Source organism: Hakea prostrata, chromosome 10, assembly GCF_041222555.1.
Source record: "Hakea prostrata isolate BN-2017 chromosome 10, UWA_Hpros_2, whole genome shotgun sequence".
Taxonomy (NCBI): Eukaryota; Viridiplantae; Streptophyta; class Magnoliopsida; order Proteales; family Proteaceae; genus Hakea; species Hakea prostrata.
This window is the reverse complement of record NC_142609.1, coordinates 38,630,506-38,650,911: the sequence shown is the minus strand read 5'-3', so window position 1 is coordinate 38,650,911 and position 20,406 is coordinate 38,630,506. Positions and strand designations below refer to the sequence as shown.

At 36.6% G+C, this 20,406-nt stretch overlaps 2 protein-coding genes across 2 annotated transcripts; one reads left to right on the top strand and one right to left on the bottom strand.

Annotated features, from left to right (window-relative positions):
• Nucleotides 1–7,716: 7,716 nt before the first annotated feature.
• Nucleotides 7,717–8,262, bottom strand: LOC149002823 (uncharacterized). The gene has a single exon (XM_089138774.1). It carries the CDS (start codon nucleotides 8,260–8,262, stop codon nucleotides 7,717–7,719), a length of 546 nt encoding a protein of 181 aa, XP_088994900.1.
• Nucleotides 8,263–12,602: 4,340 nt separating this feature from the next.
• On the top strand, nucleotides 12,603–19,549 carry LOC149002822 (small ubiquitin-related modifier 1-like). Its single transcript, XM_089136423.1, has 3 exons — nucleotides 12,603–12,950; nucleotides 18,996–19,145; nucleotides 19,266–19,549. Exons 1-3 carry the CDS (start codon nucleotides 12,867–12,869, stop codon nucleotides 19,329–19,331), a joined length of 300 nt encoding a protein of 99 aa, XP_088992549.1. The 5' UTR covers nucleotides 12,603–12,866; the 3' UTR covers nucleotides 19,332–19,549.
• Nucleotides 19,550–20,406: the final 857 nt, after the last annotated feature.

The window sequence follows — 20,406 nt, the reverse complement described above, 5'->3', positions numbered from 1 at the left end:
TCATTTTGCAATTTAGTTCCAGGGATCTTACTTATGTGGTGAGTTTGACGTGGTGATGCATGTGGTGCCCACCAATAGATGCACACCATGTTGATTCTATTCAATCTCAACCATTTAAAAGATGGTTTGGTTCCTTTAAAAAAAATAATCCTCACTCAAGTTTGTTAAATATGTGAATTAAATGGTTGAGATTTAATGAAATTCGCGTGTTACACTTCTAATGATGGGCACCACAAACGCCACCACACAAGACACACCATGAAGTATGATTCGGTTTCTAGTGGACCCTAAAGAAATAGGAACAAACGAAAAGTCAACTCTATTGTATGATCTCACTTGAGAAACAGGGATTAGAATTTGATTGCTCACTTCTCCCAAGTAGATTAAACCCTCCTTGCAAGTGAATCTTCCATTGAATTACGAATCCAGATCATCTCCCTTGACGGAGAGCATTTTTGTGCCCTCATTACACTTTTTGATCATAAAATCAAATGAAACTCATAAAAGAAATTTAAAAAAAAAATTTAAGAGGAATGGGACCTATAGTGGTATCCTGTGCCCCCCGTTTTTGTGTGGTCAGCAAACATCCAAAGAGCGCCCGTCAAGATCCCTAATCCGAACTCTTGAATTACTAGCCCTTGTTTTTGGTAAGCAATTACTAACCCTTAATACATGATAAAATTAAGGTGCATTAATGAAAGGAACTAGTAAGATACATGATATCCTAGATTATCGGCTCCATTAAGAGGGGGTCCATTAAATTTGAAAATTGATACACTATGATGTCAATTTTAGCTTGACCCAATGGTGTTGAACAAATTTAAAAGTGAATTTCATATAAAATTATGTTTTTTTTCTCTCTTTTTGGTCATTTAAATGATGTTTCTAGCCCTTTTGCTCCTTGCCATCCTGTTCAACCAATACTTAATTGAGGTGCAGTCAAGACCAAGGTTTAAAGTATCTTATGATACCATATGATACTAGTCGATACATCTCCATATTTAACCTAATCGATACGATACATCTTGATACATCTCTTCATTGAATTACATTAAAATACATTACCTAAAGCGATATAATACTCAATACAGGATAATACGTCTTTTAAAATCACCTAACCGATACAATTCTTGATACCGATTCTTTAAACATTAGTCAATGACGTATTTTAAGTATTGGAATCAAAATAATCATTTACGAGGCTTGGAACAGTTTCACTTTTCAATTTGGCTGGTTCTAGTGCATTCTGCTTATTACAGATAACTAATCCGTCTTTTTCATTAATCTAACCATTTCACATTTCAGTCTTTCTATAATAAACAATCAAAGGTACCGTGCTGGTCTTGGAACTGACTCCATTCTTGAGCCTTGGAATAGAAAATATGATAGCTTGGACTTGGAATCTGGAAATTGATGAGCATAAATTTTTGAGAGTCACCTTTTGTAACTTCCTCAAAGAAAAAACATTAACTGGAAGGTGTGGTAGCCATTAAACACATTCCTGTGTTCAGATAGAGAATTCTCATATTATGAATAAAAGATGTTTCAAAGGCCAACCTTTTTCGGTAGTGTTGAGTGTTGACAGTTTTTATAGAATCCCATGGAGACGAGAAAAGGCAGACTAGCACTGCTGCTGTGGCTTCTTCTTTCTTTCTTCCCCCCCCTTTGTTCTTTGGCTGTTGCTTTTGTGTGGTCTTTTATTCGGGCTTTTTTTAAGTTTTTCCCTAAAATTCAGAAAGTGTAGTAGTCATTTCAAACAATGATGTGTTCAGGTAGAGACTTCTCATATCTTGAGAAAAAAAATGTTTCAAGCGCCAACCCTTATTGGTAGTGTAATAAAGTGTTGAGTGTTGGAAGTCTTTATTGTGGTTTGGTTAGGTGAATCTTACCTATCTTGGATGCTGTGGCTCCATGATTTTGATTAATATTTCTTGAAAAAAAAGTTATTTCCCTTGTGTTTGCTTGTTATGCATATCTTTCATGTCCATTGTATCTCATTCTGTAGACATCTTATTTGGTACCTATATATACTGAACCCAAACGGGTTGAGAGTGGAAAATCCATTGATGTAGGTAAGAAAGAATATTGAGAATGATGTATCTTTTTAGGGGGTAATAATGGCATGAATATATTTTTAAGTTTTTTGTAAGGCGCCCACTTAAGTGAGTCTATAATTCGTGACTGTCCACTTAAGTGGGCTAAATTGCACGTCATCTACTTTGTACTTTTTATAAAATTGCAAGTTACTTACGGGTTCACATCCTCTACAATTCTCACCCTCTGCAATTCTCTGTAATTCCTATTTAGATTGTGACATGTGTTAATTATCCAAGGGTTAGAATTAGAATCCAATTAGGAACTAAATCTAATAAATCCCTAAAATTAAGCCTTAAGAAAAGAGAGAGAGAACAAATTGGGAGAAAAATTACGGATTTATTAGATTCAATTCTTAATTGGATTCTAATTCCGACCCTTGGATAATTATCTGTTACGTGTCACAATTCTAATAGAAAATTATAGGGGGTGACAATTGTAGAGGATGTAAACCCGTTACATACCTTTTATCTTTTCTGTTAACGGGTTTACATCCTCCCTCTGGTCGCCTCGGGTAGGCAGTCATTCCAGCTTCAGAGGCAAGTGAGCCGGGTCAGGAAGGAACAAGCAACGGCCAAGGCAACCAAGCAAGTCCTTCCGCAAGGAAATGCCGTCCTGAGCGCTAGCTGATCATCACAAATAAAGAAGCAACTATGAGCCCCTATTTGAGCACGTCAGACGGAATATCTATAAAGAAGCAACGGTGGTCCCTAATAGATTCAAGGCAGCTTTACTCCACCGTAGAGTATTTAATAGCGTTAGCCATTCAATTCAGTGGGGCGCGCGCGCATCCGTTTTTCAGCTAGGTGAGCCAATAGCAAATAACCTTTTCTCGGAACAAGGGTGACCTTCACTCCCATCCTGCCAAGCTTTTATTTGAAACTAAAATGATTATTCCGCCCATAATGTGTTAGCAAATATAATTTTTATTTAAAGATTTTATGTTTCTAAATTTATAAAAAGAAGCCCTTAACTCCCATAACTATTTCAAAGATCTCGATGGTAATTTACCCACTTTTTTAATTGTCTAACACAAAAAGCGCAAAGTGGACACAAAAAAATTAGCCCACCTAGGTGGACAATCACAAATAATAGGCCCACTTAAGTGGGCGCACTGCGAAAAACTATTTATTTGGATAAATGTCTTAAAAAGTAGTATTGATGTGGCTTCTGTAAGCTATCACATGGAGATGATATGGATATTCTTTTCTAAGAATAAAATGACAAATATATTTTTCTTATTGTTATACTGCAATTATTAATTTTCTAGAAAGCGAATGGTTAATATATGTGTTGGGCTCATAATGTCACTATTATGTCACCTTAATATTGTGAGTTTGTGACATTCACATGGTTTTGGTAAATCTCTAATGTGGTTCACATATTATAAATTCATACATAGATCTAAACTATGGTTTTTTTTTCTCTCACACACATGTACGTGTAGGCTTTGATGAATTAATGTGGACCCCAACCATGTCATTGTCGGTTGATCATTCCTATCTTAGCTTAAATTTTTGATAAATAAATAATAAATCTTCTGCAATCTCAGTAGGGAATAATCATATATTATATTTGATCAAATTTTGAATTTTTTATTCGTCACCAAGTTAGATGCAATCGAAGCATTACTTATCAAAGGAAGCCTAAGTTATTATTATGATTTCTATGTATTTATATGTTAGAAAAGGAGAAGCATTGATAAGTTGTACAAAGTTAATTATCAACAAAAGTGACCAAAGTGATAAAGAAGGACTGACAAAATTTTGTCTTTCTATTTATTTCTTTAGGATGAATGACAAAATTTTTCGTTTTCTTATTAAATTAACTCATAGCTACATTTCGTATCCCTCCAATACCCTTCTGTATTCAATCAATTAGACTTTTGACAATCTTTGACCCTTTGATCATTATTGTGACCTAATTATGCCCTACATTTTGTACCCTAACAAATTTCCTATATTCCGTTGGTGGTGGGGCGGTGTTTTATTTTATTTTTGGTACCCCACCTGGGATGGATAAAACTTTCTACAGAAGGAAAGAAAGAAAGAAAAAAAAACACATATTGAGGTTTAGGGTTCAAACCCTTCGAGGTTAGAGACATAACTCAGGGTAGTAAGAGGGTTTTCACAAGAAGAATCAATCCATGCAAAATTGTAGAACCCGAAGTTACAGCGATTTTAGAAGGATTATGGTTTACCCATGCAAATGGAAGCTCTATGCTTAAATCAGATTCTTTGAAGGCAAAATAAACCTCATTGGTCCTTGTTACTTTGGCTATGCTAAAGAAATAAAGTCTATAGTTGTAAACCATGTTGTTAATTGGATGGCTAAGGTACCATTAGATTCTGCACTTTCTTGGAAATTCTTTCAGGAGATGTTGTTCTACTAGGGTTGGAGAATGCCCTAATGGCGGATCAGGATCATCGTTTTAGTCAAAATTTTCTTTTATTTTCAAGTCTCTAATTCCCTTTTTAGTACCTCCCCCCACTCTTCCCAAAAAAAAAAATTACTACTCCTTAAAGATGTAGTCAATGTGTTCATAAGTTGTTGGGGGTAATTGTATTACAAATTCTTCACACACACAAAAATGAAATTGCAATACAATTGAGAGATGAAGATCTTTAGCAAATCCGGAGAGCTTAAAGTAGCAACCGAACCAACCACCGATCGATGAGGTTGAGTCACACCTTGAGTGCTGTCTTTAAGATAATTGATGCACCCTACTACCAAAGGTTCTTCGCACCACCACCTCCAAGATAAAGCAACCTCCAACTAGAAGATAAGGTAGTTCTTCTAATCCCTTCAAGGAGCCAAAAGCTAGAGCACAACACTTGAACAAATTCAAATAAAGAAATTAACTTTGTAACACAAATTATGCAAGTGTGAGGAGTGTCTCTATTGCTCACCACATGCAAGGAAATGTTGGGTTTATATAGGCCCAAACCTCACCTTACACCCCTTAGGATTCTTAAAGCAATGAATTGGAGAATCAATTATCCACTAATGGAGAAATCAATGTCTTGTCCCTCCTCCACTAATGAGAATAAACCACCTTGACCTTACATCCCCACTACTTGGAGAAGTAACTCTCATATTCACTTCTTTGGATTGAATTGGATTTAATCCATTCAAAGACCTTAACCCCACTCATGGTAATGGCCATGAATGGTCATGAAGTTGAAATGAGAAATGAAAGTCAAGAGTTAGAATTTTGAGTAAATTCCATCATTCAAGTGACCCCACCACGCCACCAAGATCAAGACCATTAAGACCCATGACCAATGTCATGAAGGGCCTCCTTTACTTATGGTGCCTCATTACCACCCTTATCTTATGGGTCCTACACATTAACAAAATAATCAAATAAAAAAAATGTAAAAATTAATTTTGAAACTTAATATATAGATAATATAGATTTTAATAAAAAACCTAACATAAGCTGATCCAAATATTCAATCCTGGTAAATAGAAAATCCTAACTCTATCATTTCTATACCCGATTGAAGTTATAAAGGATTCGGCTTCTATATTTTAATCCTAAGGGTAGGTCAAGGGTAGATGCTTCTAGCCCTAATTCAAGATGACTGACATGTTTTTTCTTTTTCATTTTTAGTTTCATTTTGTGTTTCGTGTGGATAGGGAAATAGTTGAGTTAGGGCTGAGTTATTGACTTGCCTAGCCACACTACTGAACAACATATTTTGGGTAAATATAAGGTAACAATATGGATTTATGAAGGGTTACAATTGACTTATGGGTGAAGTTAGTCTAATGAAATCCACATATCTAATGATGCGCACTGCAAACGCCACCACGTTAGACACACCATGAAATATGATCCGGTTTTCTAGTGGACCCTATAGATATAGGCACCAATGTAAAGTCAACTCTACCAGTTGATGTCACTTGAGAAATAGAGATCAGAATTTGGTTGCTGAGTTCTCCCAAGTAGATTAAACTCTCTTTGCAAGTGAATCTACCATTGAATTATAAATCCGGATCATCTACCTTGACGGGGAGCATTTTGTGTTTTTCTTACACTTTTTAAGCATAAGATCAGATGAGGCTCGTAAACAAAATAATTAAAAAAATTTAAGAACAATGGGACCTGAAGTAGTACCCCACCCATTTTTGTGGCCAACAAACATCCAAAAAGCACCTTTCAGGATTATTAGAGTCTTGAATTACTTAGCTCTTTGTTTTTGGTAAGCAATTACTATCTCTTTAAACATGATAAAAGAGAAAGATGCATGAATCAAAGGAACTAATAAGGTACATGATATTCTAGATTATGGGCTCCTTTAAGAGGGGGTCCATTAAATTTGAAAATTAATACACTATGATGTCAATTTTAGCTTGATCCGATGGTTTTTTTTTTTTTTTTCAGTCTTCCTATAATAAACAATTAAAGGAACCGTGCTGGTCATGGACCTGACTCCATTATTGAGACTTTGAAATAGAGAATCTTGGACTTGGAATCTGGAAATTGATGAGCACAAATTTTTGTTATACCATTTTCAAAGACTCACCTTTTCAAACTTTGTGAAAGAAAAGAAAAACACTAATTTTTTTTTTTTTTTGGTAGGAAAAGAAAAACACTAACTGATTATAGAATTCCATAGAGACGAGAAAAAGATGTTTGAAAGACAATCCTTATAGGTAATGTGATAAAGTGTTGAGTGTCAAAAAGTCTTTATTGTGGTTGGGTTAGGTGAATCTTACCGATCTTGGATGCTATGGCTCCATGGTTTTGATTAATATTTCTTGAGATTTTTTTTCTTTCCCTTTTGTATTTATTTTTTACTATAGACATTTTATTTGGTACCTATACATAAAAACTAATATCTAGTCTATTTTTTACGAAGAAATAAATCATCCATTTATTATAGATGTGTGACATATGTCTTAACATAACATCAAAGGGTTGAGGTCCATTTACAAATTAAAATCAAAGTGTTGTGATTAAATTAAAAAAATTAATGTAACTTATAAATAAACCTTAACCCTTTGATGTGATATTAAGACATATATTACACATTTACAAAAAAAATGAATGGTCTATTTTCTGGTTAGAAATGCACTAGATAAAACTCATTATATATAAGAAACCCAAACGGAATGAGAGTAAAAAATTTACCAAGAAGTCAAAGAATGATAAAATTAAATAATCGAAGAGAAAATATCAAGCCGAAAAAAAAAAGAGAAAACATAGTGTACAAAACGGATGTAACTACTCCATTATTAAAAGAAGACATGACAAGGATGTCAAATTTGAAGGGGGTGGGCAAGAATATTGAGACTAATGTATCTGTTTTAGGGAAAAAAATTTTAATAGCGTGAATATACTTTTGAGGTTTTTTTCAGAGCGCCCACTTAAGTGGGCTAAATTACACATCATCTACTTTGCACTTTTTGTAAAATTACATGTTGCTTATCTTTAACTTTTCTATTAGTTTTAAATTAAAATGACCATTTTGGTTATAATGTGTTGGTAAATATAATTTTGATCCTTAATATTTAAGGATTTTAAGTTTTTAAACCCTGGATTCCTATAACTATTTTAGAAGATCTCTATTGTAATTTGTTCTCTCTCCTTTTTGGTTGCCTATAATCCACTTTTCATTGAGAAACATTAGAAAAAAACAGAGGATCCCGAGCACAAAGCTCCTTGATCCAAAGGGTAGAAATCAACCAACAAGTCCTACTGGTAATGGACAAGGCCTTTCGAGCCAGAGCATGGGCAAAAACATTTTCATCTCTAGGCAAAAAACAAACATTACAGCTCACAAATTCAGCAAATAAAATATGAATGTCATAGACAATAGATTCCACCTCCAACTCTAACGCCTGGTCTTCTTCTTCAATAGCTGAAACTAAGCCCATAGAATCTGTATACACTAGGATCTTGGTGTATCCATTGGCCCGTGCCCAACTCAAAGCTTGCCTCACTGCCATGGCTTCCTCACATTTCACCTCCACGAATTTAGCTGGTTCAGATTCAGCATGAAGCACCAAACCTTTATGGTCTCTAGCCACAAATCCCACACCACTCTTGCCTTCATCTAGTGAGCAGTTGCAGCACAAAAGAATTTCATCCATTTGAATTTTTACACCTTCCAAGCTCTGCTGTGCTTTTTCCACTGTTGGAATATGTTCTTTGAGCATGAGTGAATGTGAATGAAAATCATTCATATGGAGAGTTTGTGGAAATAAATGAATTTGTGGAAATATGTGCATGGAATACCAATGGACTATTTGGTGATTCATTGCACTAAGAGAGGTCATGAATGGAGGGTTATGAAAATACCTATGGACTATTGGGTGTTTCATCTCCCAATGAGAATTCATGAATGGAGGTTATAAGACCTTTTATTTCCTAACAACAAACTTCTCATTTCCCTATTGTGATTAATGGAGGATTTATGGGATTCTTGATTTCCCAAGAAAACCTCTCACTTCCTAGCTTGTGATTAAAGTTTAAAGCTTTTCATTTCCCATAACTTATTCATTAAGTTTGGTAATAAGTGATTATGGCTTTTCATATGTCAAGCTAGTTAAAGAGACATTGTTCACATCTATATATAGGGATCCCTCCTTGATGAAGATGAGTTGTTGTTTTGGGATATTTTCTTTCTTGTATTTGAAGAATTTTTGCTAAAGAGCTTTGAAAGTTTTCATAGTGTTTTGGGGTTCTTGTTAATGGTTGATTGAAGAAGGTTGATTGAAGCTCTTCCTTTGGCGAGAAGAAAGTTTTTGGGTTAATTCCTTCTTTCTATTTTAAAGTCTTGCTAAAGTTCTTTGAGTCTTGTTATTTTGTGGTGTTCTGGTGATAGAAGGAAGGCACATGTCAAGTTCGTCGTTGCGATATACTTTGTGCTAAGTACATCATTGTTCGTCGTTGCATCCTAGGAGACAGACGTCCGTTGAATCTTCAAGCACACTGTGGAGGGGACGAATCTGTTTTAAGGAAAGCGTCTGACGCGCCTCGACGGTTTTCCTTTACTCTTCTTTTCCGGTTCAAGTTCTGTCTTTCCGGATCTTCTCTTAATTCTTTGTTCCCCTTATTATATTATCAATTTTGGCTAACATCCACCTCTCTCTGTTCATCATTAATGAACCCCTTCGCAGTCCAAAACTCAGAGAATAGTTTAACCCAAAAGGGTACATGCAATTTAACCCACTTAAGTGGCCGTGCTGCAAAAATTTTTTTCCTTTTTTCTTTTTTAGGTTAATAATTTTAAAGAGGTGTCCTGATGTAGTTTCTTTCTGGGATGTGACATGGAGATGATATGGATATTCTTTTCTAACAATAAAATGACAAATATGTTTTTGTTACTATTGTATTGCAATTATTAATTTTCTTGAAAACGAATGGTTGATGCATGTGTAGGGCTCATAAAATCACTACCATGTCACCTTAATATTGTGACATGCACATGGTTTTGGTAAATCTCCAATATGATTCACATATTATAAATTTACTATACAAACATAGATCTAAACTATAGTTTTTTTTTTCACACACATGTACGTGTGGGGCTTTGATGAATTAATGTGGACCCCAACCATGTCATTGTCGGTTGATCATTCCTATCTTAACTTAAATTTTTAATAAATAAATAATAAATCTTCTGAAATCTCAGTAGAGAATAATCATATATTATATTTGATCAAATTTTCTCCACCCACAAGGTTATGAAAATTATAATCCAAGATGAAATTTAATATAAATCTAAATTTTAAGAATTTCTTTATTCGTGACCAAGTTAGATGTAATCGAAGCATTACTTATCAAAGGAAGCCTAAGTTATTCTTGTAAGGTGCTCATGAATTTGTCCTTCTATTTGTAATAATGCACCGAAAGGAGAAGCCCTGACAAGTTTTACAAGCTAGATTACTAAACAAAAGTGACCAAAAAGTGATAAACAAGGACAAGCTATTTGTCCTATTTATTTCTTTAGAATGAATGACAAAATATTCCTTCCATCACCACAAAACTACATTAAATCAAACAATTTTAGAAGTTTTTTTTTTTTTGGTATGCAGTACTTCATTCATTAAAGAAAGAAAAGTACAGATACATAGTTGCATGAAAACACAAGGTTCACACCGAACCAAGGAGCGGAAAGTGACCAAAGTGTAATACATGTAATAGACAAGGTCATCCTGAGTAAGGGATGGGTCAAGCCCAATATACCCTTAGAAATAATGCTGCAACAAATACAGTACCAAATAAGCACCGGCACCCACATAAGGGGAACAAAATACACGCCTCAAAGGCGAACACATAACATGCCTCAAGGGCGGACACAAAAATCGTTCAGTTGTCACAGTGGTAACATCAAAAGTGCGGATGAGGGTCAGACCCCCATCCGGCCTCCGCCGTAAAGGCGTTCTAAATTGTCGAAAATAGGTTGTATATGACTTCATGACAAAGGAACAACGAGGACAGTTGTACTGTTAAGGTTGACCAAAGTGGCAATATTGAGACGAAATCAAGCCTTTAGCTGGAGGAGAAGGATACATTTTACTTTTAATATAAGATTGTTCTTGTGCCAAGAACATAATCGTCTAGTCATTAATGAGCAAAGCAAAGTAAAAGAAAAAAGAAAACTATGAAAGAACCTCATCACCTTGAATTTCAACTCCATGGTTTAATAATATATTATGGACACAAGGAGAAATATCAAAACCAAAAGCTTCTTAAAATAAAAATAGCCCTTGAAATTTTTTGAATTTATCTTTCATAATTCATTGTGGCTATTATACTCTTAAATAAATTGTTTCTTTCCTTTAGGCTGCATTTGTTTGCTTGAATAAAGGTAGGGTGAGAAAATTCTTGAAAAAAATGTAGATTTTTTACTTTTCCTTTAAATCCCAAAATGGTAGATTGTTTGGTTGTTTGGGGTGGGAAAGTGAGAGATAAGTTTTCTTCAATCAAAAACTTGTCTGGTGATGTGGCAGCCCAACTTTCCCACCCTAAGCCATTTTAAAATCCAACATATTTTGTGGGATTTTGTGGGAGTGTTGGAAAAAGTAAAAGTGGGACCCATCACTATCACTTTTCCACAAAATTCTTTAATTTTCTTTCTTTCTCCCTCCCTCACCCCACTACATATGGGACCCACATTTTTTTTTTCCCACCTCACCTTTGCAATCAAACGCAACCTTAGTAGGATAGAATACTCAAAATAAAAAAAAAAATCACTATTTTCAAAAGTGTTTTGTTTTTATTAATAATTAATAATTAATAATTGATTTCGGTTAGTGCTTGTGCTAGTAGTTCACAAAAGCGAATGCTTGCATAGTTCGAACTCGAAACTCTAAACATTGCGTAGCAGTAGTACAAGATGCCACTATTGTATCCCCTCTTTATATTTACAAATAACAAAAAAAATTCGAGTTGACTAAGCAGTTGTGGTTCAATGGGAACTTAGATTCTAGATTTTCTATGAATTATTTTTTACCAAAATTAATAAAAATAGAAATTTTTACGTGTGGGTCTTAGTGGACCACAAAGTAGTGTTGGATCCCTTTGTGTAATATATTAAATGTTGGTCCTAATCAGACTAATACCGTTAGTTGCCGTTAAATATATTCAAATTTTAAATTTGGAAAAACCAAAATACTAGGTTATTTAATATACTATGTTATTATATTTTTTTCTCCCTTTTTTTATATATAATATTTTTAACTATATAATTAACCCTTAATGACCATTATTTTTTTTGGAGAAAATAATTTATATTAAAATTTAAAAAAACCAAAGGTTTATAGACGATAGAATTTTTTCCCATTAGCATCATTCCTAATAAGACGGGAAAGAGCTTCAGGGAGACAAAAGGGGTGAAGATGGAGTTCTTGGGTGGGTTGCAAGAATTCAGCCAGGAATTCGCACAAGAGTTCTATTCACGCACATTATATTCAAAAGCGCACGCAATAAAGTCCCCAGCTAGCTCAAGAATCTGTTGTACGAGATCCACTACATACCATGGCACTCGATAGACCTTTTGTATCATCTTAATAGCCGACTAAGAATTAGATCATATCTGGACTCAGTTGTGCCTCAAATCATGAACTTTCAGCAAAGCCAACAACAATTGTTTTAAGTTCAGCATGAAGGATGTTAAGGCTGGGCATTCCACCGGCTATGGCAAAGATCGGTTTGATAGCATTGTCAAGTCCAAGTGTCCCATAGCCTCCACGGCTACCATTTTGTGAACCATTGCAATTAACCGTAATTCAACCTTCTGGTGGCTGAATCTAGCAGAACACTTTCTCTATATCAGAAATGAATTGAGCTTGGATCTGCCAATGTTGAAAAAATTCTCTCGCTCTCGCATTATTTGAATATACTTAGCAGTTGCTAACGGTATTATCTAATTGAAATTTACATGTAATATATTGAGCTAAGAGCATTGTCCCTAACCCGTAGAAATTCATTTTTTATTTTTTGGGTAAACGTAAAAATTCATATGTTCATTCTCTTCCCCCATCGCCTCAAATCTCTGCCCGGGAAGTCCTTTCAGTTCTTCCAAGAAAAATCGGAGCCGTTGATTTATTTCTCGGTTTCCTACCTGAAGACTTCCAGACTTTACTTCTTAGAAAGAAGTACATATGACTGAGGAAAGCGATCGAACAAAGGAAGACAGAGACGAGGACAACGCCATCCACGGGGTTGCGTGAGTTTGCAGCAGAGAGGAAGAAGAACTCAAAACCCTCATCATCGTCTTGCATCTTGCCCTGCAAATAGGGGAGAAAGAGAGAGAATGTCGGCTGTGACGAACCAAGAAGAAGATAAGAAGCCCGCCGATCAATCGGTTGCTCACATCAATCTCAAGGTCAAGGGTCAGGTCTGATCATTTTTCTCTTTTGCCTCTTGCGCTTTTCCTTCTCGGTTTTTCTACTACGGTTCATCTTTGCTGCTATTTTTGATTCCTCTGCGTTCTTTGACATGTATTTTGTTCCGGTAACTGAACTTTGCTTAGTCATTTCAGTTTTAGGGTTTCTGTGTTTAGCTGCTGGCATTTCTGGACTTAACAGGATTCGTAGCCTTCTTTTTGTTTATAGGTGTCGTTTGTCTTGAGTGTCTCGTCTTCTTATATGATCGAATTATGGTCATGCAATGTATGCTTCTGCTTTGTTTTGAAGGGCGAAAACCTGGAAACTATCGAAGTGGGGCGTTTATTGTATGAAGGGTCTGATATCAATGTCAATTATGTCTGAAATTTTGATTGTTCTCTCTTGGCTTGTTTTATTTATGCTCTCATGGATTTCTAGTTTGAACACTATTGAGTTTTCTGATTCTAAAACAGAATTGGAGGTTAGACTAATAATATTCAAAGTGGAATCTGATATAGGATAAGAAAAGAGAGAGAGAGAGGAGAGAGACCAGTGTCTATTGTTAGAACTCAGAAGAGTTTTTGGTTGTATATTTTAGTATCAACTTTGTTAAAAATAGGAAAGTGGAATGGGGAACTCCTAATTAGCACATGCTGAGTGGATCCTTGTATATGGCCATCGTTTGTCTTGTGAATTTGAAGTGGGGTGGGAATTTTTTTTCCATGAAATCTTGAAGCATGGTTTGTTTGGTTCAATGGGGGGTGGGAAAGTGGCTGACAAGCTTCCTTAAGTTAAGAAGCATGTCTGCTTATGTTGCATGTCATTTTTCCCAGCCCATCCCCTTAGTTAGTGGGACTCTATCCGAAAGTGAGAGATGTAATAAAACTGGTTACAACTTTTCCAGAAAATCTTTTCCTTTCCTTTCCTTTCTTATTCCCCCACCCCACTACATGTAAGTGCCACATGCTTATTTTTCCCACCTCTTTTTATCTACAAACAAACGATGCCATAGTATTTACAAATTAAATGACTGACGATTTTTCTATTATTTTTATCAGGTAGGTGGTAGTAGGAACTAGGATGTACATATTAATATATTGGCAGGATGTCTGAAATTTCAACCATTGATTTTATTAGACCTAATTTTAATAGTTGAATTTCTTTCCCACTTAATTCTTGGAAACCCTGCTGTGAAAGTCACTGTCTGATATTTTCTGCCTTTTCTGTTAATGGGAGGTGAAGTTTTCCTTCTGTCTTGCTACCACTTTCTTGAAGTAAGGGGAAGAATCTTATTGTAGGGTTTTATGCTTACTCATCTCCATCTTCTCCGTCCCCAGTGACCCACTCAATTTGCCAAATGGAGGTGGCCTGTGGGCGTGGGACTTTTTCAATTCTTCTCATTTTCTTCCCTAGTAATGCTGTAACTCTGTCTTGCTTTGCCCTTTTCTGTGAACTTATTTATTTCCCTTTTTCCATAGATTTAAACCTTTTTGTTAAGTGGGTATCTTTCCTTATTTATCTTTAGTTATGTTGTTCTTCTTCTTTGTCATTGGTTTATGGTTTCTTGGACTCTGCATCATTGAAGGAATTGAGAAAAATCTGAGCAGGATTTCTGGGTTTTTCCTGTAATAATGATTTAGTAGTGGGGCTGATGAAACCAGAGGTCTAGGGTTAGGGTTTTTAGGTGATCCCCCTAAATTAGGGTTAGCCCAGGTAAGTCCAGGAAGGGAATTTGACCAAGCCGCAGGGTGTTGGGGTGGTTTTGGGATCCAAACTAAGGCTGGGGAATGGGGTTTAGGTCGGACATAGGTTGAGCTAGGGTTTAGTAAAAATTCTGCAGAACTCAATTGGGGAAAATGAGTTGCAGAATTTTCAGAAAACTGAGAAATTAGGGCTGATAGGATAGTAGCTGTTATGGATGTTCTCTAAGGATTAGGGCGACACTAGGGATGGGTAAATAGGTTCCAAAGGGCTGGAGATTAAGGGGAACTAGGGAAAGAAGAAGAAGCATTAATGAGAGAGAGAGAATCAAGAAGAATTTGCCTCAACGTCGTTGAGGCATTAATGAGGGAGAGAGAGAAATCACGTGATAAAGATGTTAATTATCTTTATTTTTTTTTAATATGTCTGCGAATTTCGCAGAGATTTCGTCGATTCCCCGGTTTCGGCAACCGGCGAAAGGCGATGCCCCGCTGAGATGTTGCACCTTGATTAAGATTCTTTTTTAGGATAAAATCGTTAGTCAAGATTGAGCGGAGGAGAAAATTGGCTACCGGGGAGTGGAATAAGTGGGAAAAGAACAAGGTGCAACATCTCACCGGGGTATCACCTTTCGCCGATTGTCGAAATCGGCGAAAGCTCGGTGAGATTTCACCGACATATGGGATGAAAAAACGAATGAAAAATAAAGATAATTAACACCATTAATGCCATTAATGCTTCTACAGTTTTATCACATGATTTCTCTCTCTCCCTCATTAATGCCTCAACCATGTCGAGGCAAATTCTTATCAATTTCTCTCTCAGTAATGCTTCTTCTCTCTCCCTCATTAATGCCTCAACCACATTGAGGCAAATTCTTATCAATTTCTCTCTCTCATTAATGCTACTTCTTTCTCTTTGTGTGGTTAAAAAGGCTTCAGCTTTTTATTTCACTTCACACCCCAATCAGATGATTCTTCCGATTCCAAAGCCTGCAAGAAACTTTGAAGCCTGTGTTAGGTATTCCTCTCATCATCTTTGCTTTGTTCAAATTCCAGCGAAACTTTGAAGCCCAAGCTCCCAATGTCTGGTATTAGGTATTCCTCTCATCCTCTGCTTCAATCATGCAGCGAGGAACCATGTCTCTGCCTGGTTGAAGTTGAATCAGAGGTATAGAGCAAACAAAGAATCCGTTGGAGGAAGATAAATTTGAGGAAGATGAGTCTCTGAAAGATAGAGCTAGAGAAAATGTCTACAACCAACTTATTCAAAAACAGAAGGGAAATCATCGCAGAAGGGAAGAAGAAGAAGAAGAAGGAAGGAGCCAAGGAGGTCGCTTACCGGTGATTCCAGTGAAGGTTTTGGCAGGTTCAGCGAGGTTTTGGCAGAAAACTGTTGAATTTTCGGCGATATTTTGTAATATCGAATTTCGACATATATTTTGTTTCGCTCCTCTATCGAAATTCGGCGAAAGGGTGTTCCTTGGAAAAGAGCTAATGGAAGATGAGTGACTAATGTAACCCAGGGTTTGGGTTAGATCTTCCGGCTCTTCTGGATAAGAACCAGCACAAAACTAGGGTTTCTGGTGTTTCGGCTAGGGTAGGAGAGAGGCTTAAGCTTGCTGCCTCCGATGGTTCAGGTCTTATTCTAAGGATTTTCAGGCTTCAAGGTGTAAAGTTGCAGAAATTCTGGAATTTGCTGTTCCTCAGAATTCTGCCCCAACACATGGAACAAATGGGAAAGGGGAATTAGGGGGTGACTCACAAGGCGGGACAGGCAGGGGAAAAGGACTGGGAGGGCTGTAGGAAGGTAGGGAGGGGCCTAAAGGTCCGAAACAGCAAGGGGGAAGGGGCTCCTAGGGTTTGGGGGTATGTAGGAGCTGCTGGTTTGTTGTGGCAGCAGTGTTAGGGGGTTGGGGAGTCCTGCAAGTAGGGGAAGAGGGTGAGTGAATGCTGAGATGGTGGAGGGAGGGCGGCTTCAACTTACTTGGGGCTGTTGTGTCTTGTGTGTGCACTGCTGTGAATGACTGGAAGAGAACAAAGATGCTGCTAAAATTGTTGAATATTTTAGAATTACTTTCCAGCCTAGGCCGTAAGGGGTTCCTTCCCTATGGCCCAAGCCTTTGTTTAACTAAAAATATCCAATCTGCTTTATTCATAAATAAAAAGCCTATTTATAGCCAATTACAAGGCACGTTGACTCAACTTGGGATTCCCTATCTAATATGGATCCAACAACCTCTTACTTGGACTTTTAAGTTAACAAATTCTTACTAAATAAGGACTCGAATTTCAGAAATAACTAACTCTAAGAGATAAGAGACTTAAATGACTCACTTCTAGGTAGAAACAAAATCTAAAAGATAAGATCCCCTTTGGACAATAAATCTTGTTTTATCCACAACTAACTCACTCAACGTAACTTAAAAAAGGATTATTACTGTCAAACTACTAACTCAAACAGAAAACAAAAAGTAGATCCATGACCTTTGGATCGAGGGGATTTTGTCAAGACCCAAATTCAGCCCTATAAAGGGGGTTGGAAAATGACCAAGATACCCTTGTGATAGTTTGGCAAGCAAGCTTTAGGAAGCTTCTTGGGCCCAATTTTGTGGGGGTCCAACCTATAGGTTACATTAATGACGAAAGACAAAATTGAAAGTCATTCTCTTCTACAATATGTCGAGAATTCGTTGGAGTATTTTACTGGTGATTGTAAGTAAAATGACGTGTGAGGAAAACAGGGTTTAACATAAATGTATCAAATGGTTGAAATTTAATTGATCAATACGAATGGTAGATTTTCATTCTGTAGCAACTTCTCATGGCTCCCTTGTGACGTTTTTGCCTTTTTTTGTTTTTGTGGGGTTATTGTTTGAGTATCCCTCACATGATCGCCACAGTATTAATGTGGTATGTGTCATCATCATGGGCTTTGCTGGATTTGGAATCAAGCTGATGAATACTAGAACCCTTGCAGGCTACCTTCAGAACTCGTGGGTTGGAGATGGTTGTAGGCCTTAAGATGCTAATATGTAATCAATTTTGTGATTAGGGTTACATCTTTTAAACTTAGATAAGAAGTTTTGTTTTCTTCCAATAGTATTTCACTTTTCAAAATTTGCTTGTGGTCACTTGTGCTCTTTCTTTGGATAATGGTATCAGACTTAAAGTGCATTCTAGGATATTGAGTGTGTTAGGCCCCTGGCTCGAGTCTACACCAGGTAGAACTGAAACAGGGGTAGTGGGCCAACCAATGGATGAAAATTAGTTTTTTCTGTCAGTTACGTGGTCTTACTGTAGTCAGTTAGGGAGTTAGTTGTTTGTGTTGCTTTTGTTTGGGGAAAGGGAGAGAAGGGGATATCGAAGAATTGTATTGGGTTTGGGCAAGGAGACTTGCAGGAGAGTACTGCTGGCCTCTCATAGCTGGGGTGGTGGTACTTGGTTTTTCTTGATGCTATAATCTGTATTTGCTGCTGTGTTCTACTCTGGACATAACTAATCCATTCTAAAGTCTAATTGTAAGTGAACCTTAGAGTGAGATAACATTGCTGTAATTGTGTTCCTAACAGAGTACTAGTAGTTTATCACAGCTCTTTGTTTGACATGACTTTCTGGTGAGTGGGTGAGTAGCTTTCCCATTTGTTGTTAAGTTGATTCTGAGGTGGGGAGTCTCTGGCACATGTTCATAATTGTCCAATATGAATAGATGTGGATTGGCTGGCTCTGTGATCAGTTGTATGTAGTGTCATATAGCCTGACCTAAATGTTAAAGAATATTCAACTAAAACTGGGGTTCATGCACTTTTTGAACACTTGTTTGATAATTAACTGTGCGAGTGTACACATGTTTCACTCCTGTGATTTTTCATGCTTTTTTTTTATTAAGCATCTTGTTGCTGATAGAATAAATGAGGACTTTTTGCTCTTGTAAGCTGGGCAATTATGACAATTAGGTACAGTGAAGAATCTGTGGTATTGGCAAATTTGAGCCTGAATCAGTTCAGGTGTCATGTACATGCAACTGGTAGGCCACTTAAGTTGACCCTTCCTGGATGATATCTCCAGGTTTTGCTCGACATTTTTATGTCAATTTTTCTTATGTCGTGCAACCTCAAGTGAAAATTGACCGGTCCTATTCATTAGTAGTAAACATACAAGCTGAATTGCTCCTGCCAACATATCCTTGGTTCCTAATCCTATTATATTCTTGGTTATTTTGGGTCCTCAAATGCTATTTTGGGAATTGGTTTTTTATTTTCCATGTTATCAAATGATTTTCTCAGTTTTAGCAATTGTTCTTACTTCATAGATCACTGGCAACACACTTGCATCTGTTGATTTCTCTGGTTTTAGGATGGAAATGAAGTGTTCTTTAGGATCAAGAGAAGCACCCAGCTGCGGAAGCTCATGACCGCATACTGCGATCGACAATCCGTGGACCTCAACTCAATTGCATTTTTATTTGATGGCCGTCGTCTCCGAGGAGAACAAACTCCTGATGAGGTCTCTCTCTTGCCTCTTTTTCTCTTGTTTTGCTTATTCTTGTTGCATCATGTGTTGATTGCTGAGCGGTCCATACATATTTCAAAGGCCAAACCTCTTAACTCCACCGCTTCATTGCAGCTGGAGATGGAAGATGGGGACGAGATTGACGCAATGCTGCACCAGACAGGCGGTGCAATTGCCTAGATGAAGGAATGGGTAGATTTGTCTTGTGAAGGAATTAAAGTTTTAAGTAATTCAATATCCTCAAGTATTGTACAGATACGATTGCTTTACTTTGATGCTACCTTATTTCTCAGACTTGAACTTGTGATACTGGTAAGAAAATTTCCGAGTCATAAGAATATGATGATATGTAATACCATATATGGTTCAGCTTTTGATTGTCCTCTGTGTTTGCTTTCTATGGAGTACTCATGTCTTAATGTGTCGTCTTTGATTGCAATGTTCTAACACTTGAGGTCTAGTGAGGGCTTTTTCAAGGGAGACTGCCTGTATGGTCGTTTTTCGGATTGAGAGAGATCATTTGTTTTACTGCTCTTATGGCATTGCTGATATATGGTTGAGGCCCTAGAACTTCGTAATTCTTGCTCATGACCGATTCTCAGTTTCAGAAGAAATTGCTTTATATTTGCACCCCAATCTTTGCAAATTGATGTAGGACTAAGAAGTCCTACAAGCATGCAGAGGGTTCACATTTGAAGATAAATATTACTGAATGCATTTTTTTCATATTGACTGTAATTGAAGCCTACATAAGGTTGACAAAATTACAATTTCATGAGAAGAAAGGGATGATACTAGTATTTGTATCTGTGAAACTAGATGGCAATGACATTATTGTATTAAATCTTAAGCAACAGATATTTACCCACCCTCTCCTAGTTACCACGTATTTTTTTTTTACCCCAAAATATTAACTTCTCGAATGATGATATACTGTTTTTTGACTCCTTGCATGAAACCTTTGGACTTGGAGATGGGGGATTGGGAAATGAGCGAAACTTAATTTTTACTTGCAGGCTTTATAGTAGTTGATATTTTGATTTCTTAGGAAATTTTAATATGCCAAAAAGGAAATCACTATTTCAATGTAGTTTGGTATATGGTATTTGTAGTCTAATACCATTGGTACTGGTGTAAATAATTTGAACTCAGAAATGGTCTGTAAAGTAAGTAATATATTTTCATCAATAGAATGGTTGCACAATGATACTCATTCACTAGGGTTCCTTTTCTTCTTTCATCAATGTTCTCATTC

Bases quoted from the DNA above. Each gene is read 5' to 3' on its own strand.
- LOC149002823 (XM_089138774.1), bottom strand. From the start codon at position 8,262: ATGCTCAAAGAACATATTCCAACAGTGGAAAAAGCACAGCAGAGCTTG.
- LOC149002822 (XM_089136423.1), top strand. From the start codon at position 12,867: ATGTCGGCTGTGACGAACCAAGAAGAAGATAAGAAGCCCGCCGATCAA. The intron at 12,951-18,995 runs GTCTGATCATTT...CTCTGGTTTTAG, and splicing joins ATCTCAAGGTCAAGGGTCAG to GATGGAAATGAAGTGTTCTT. The intron at 19,146-19,265 runs GTCTCTCTCTTG...GCTTCATTGCAG, and splicing joins GAGAACAAACTCCTGATGAG to CTGGAGATGGAAGATGGGGA.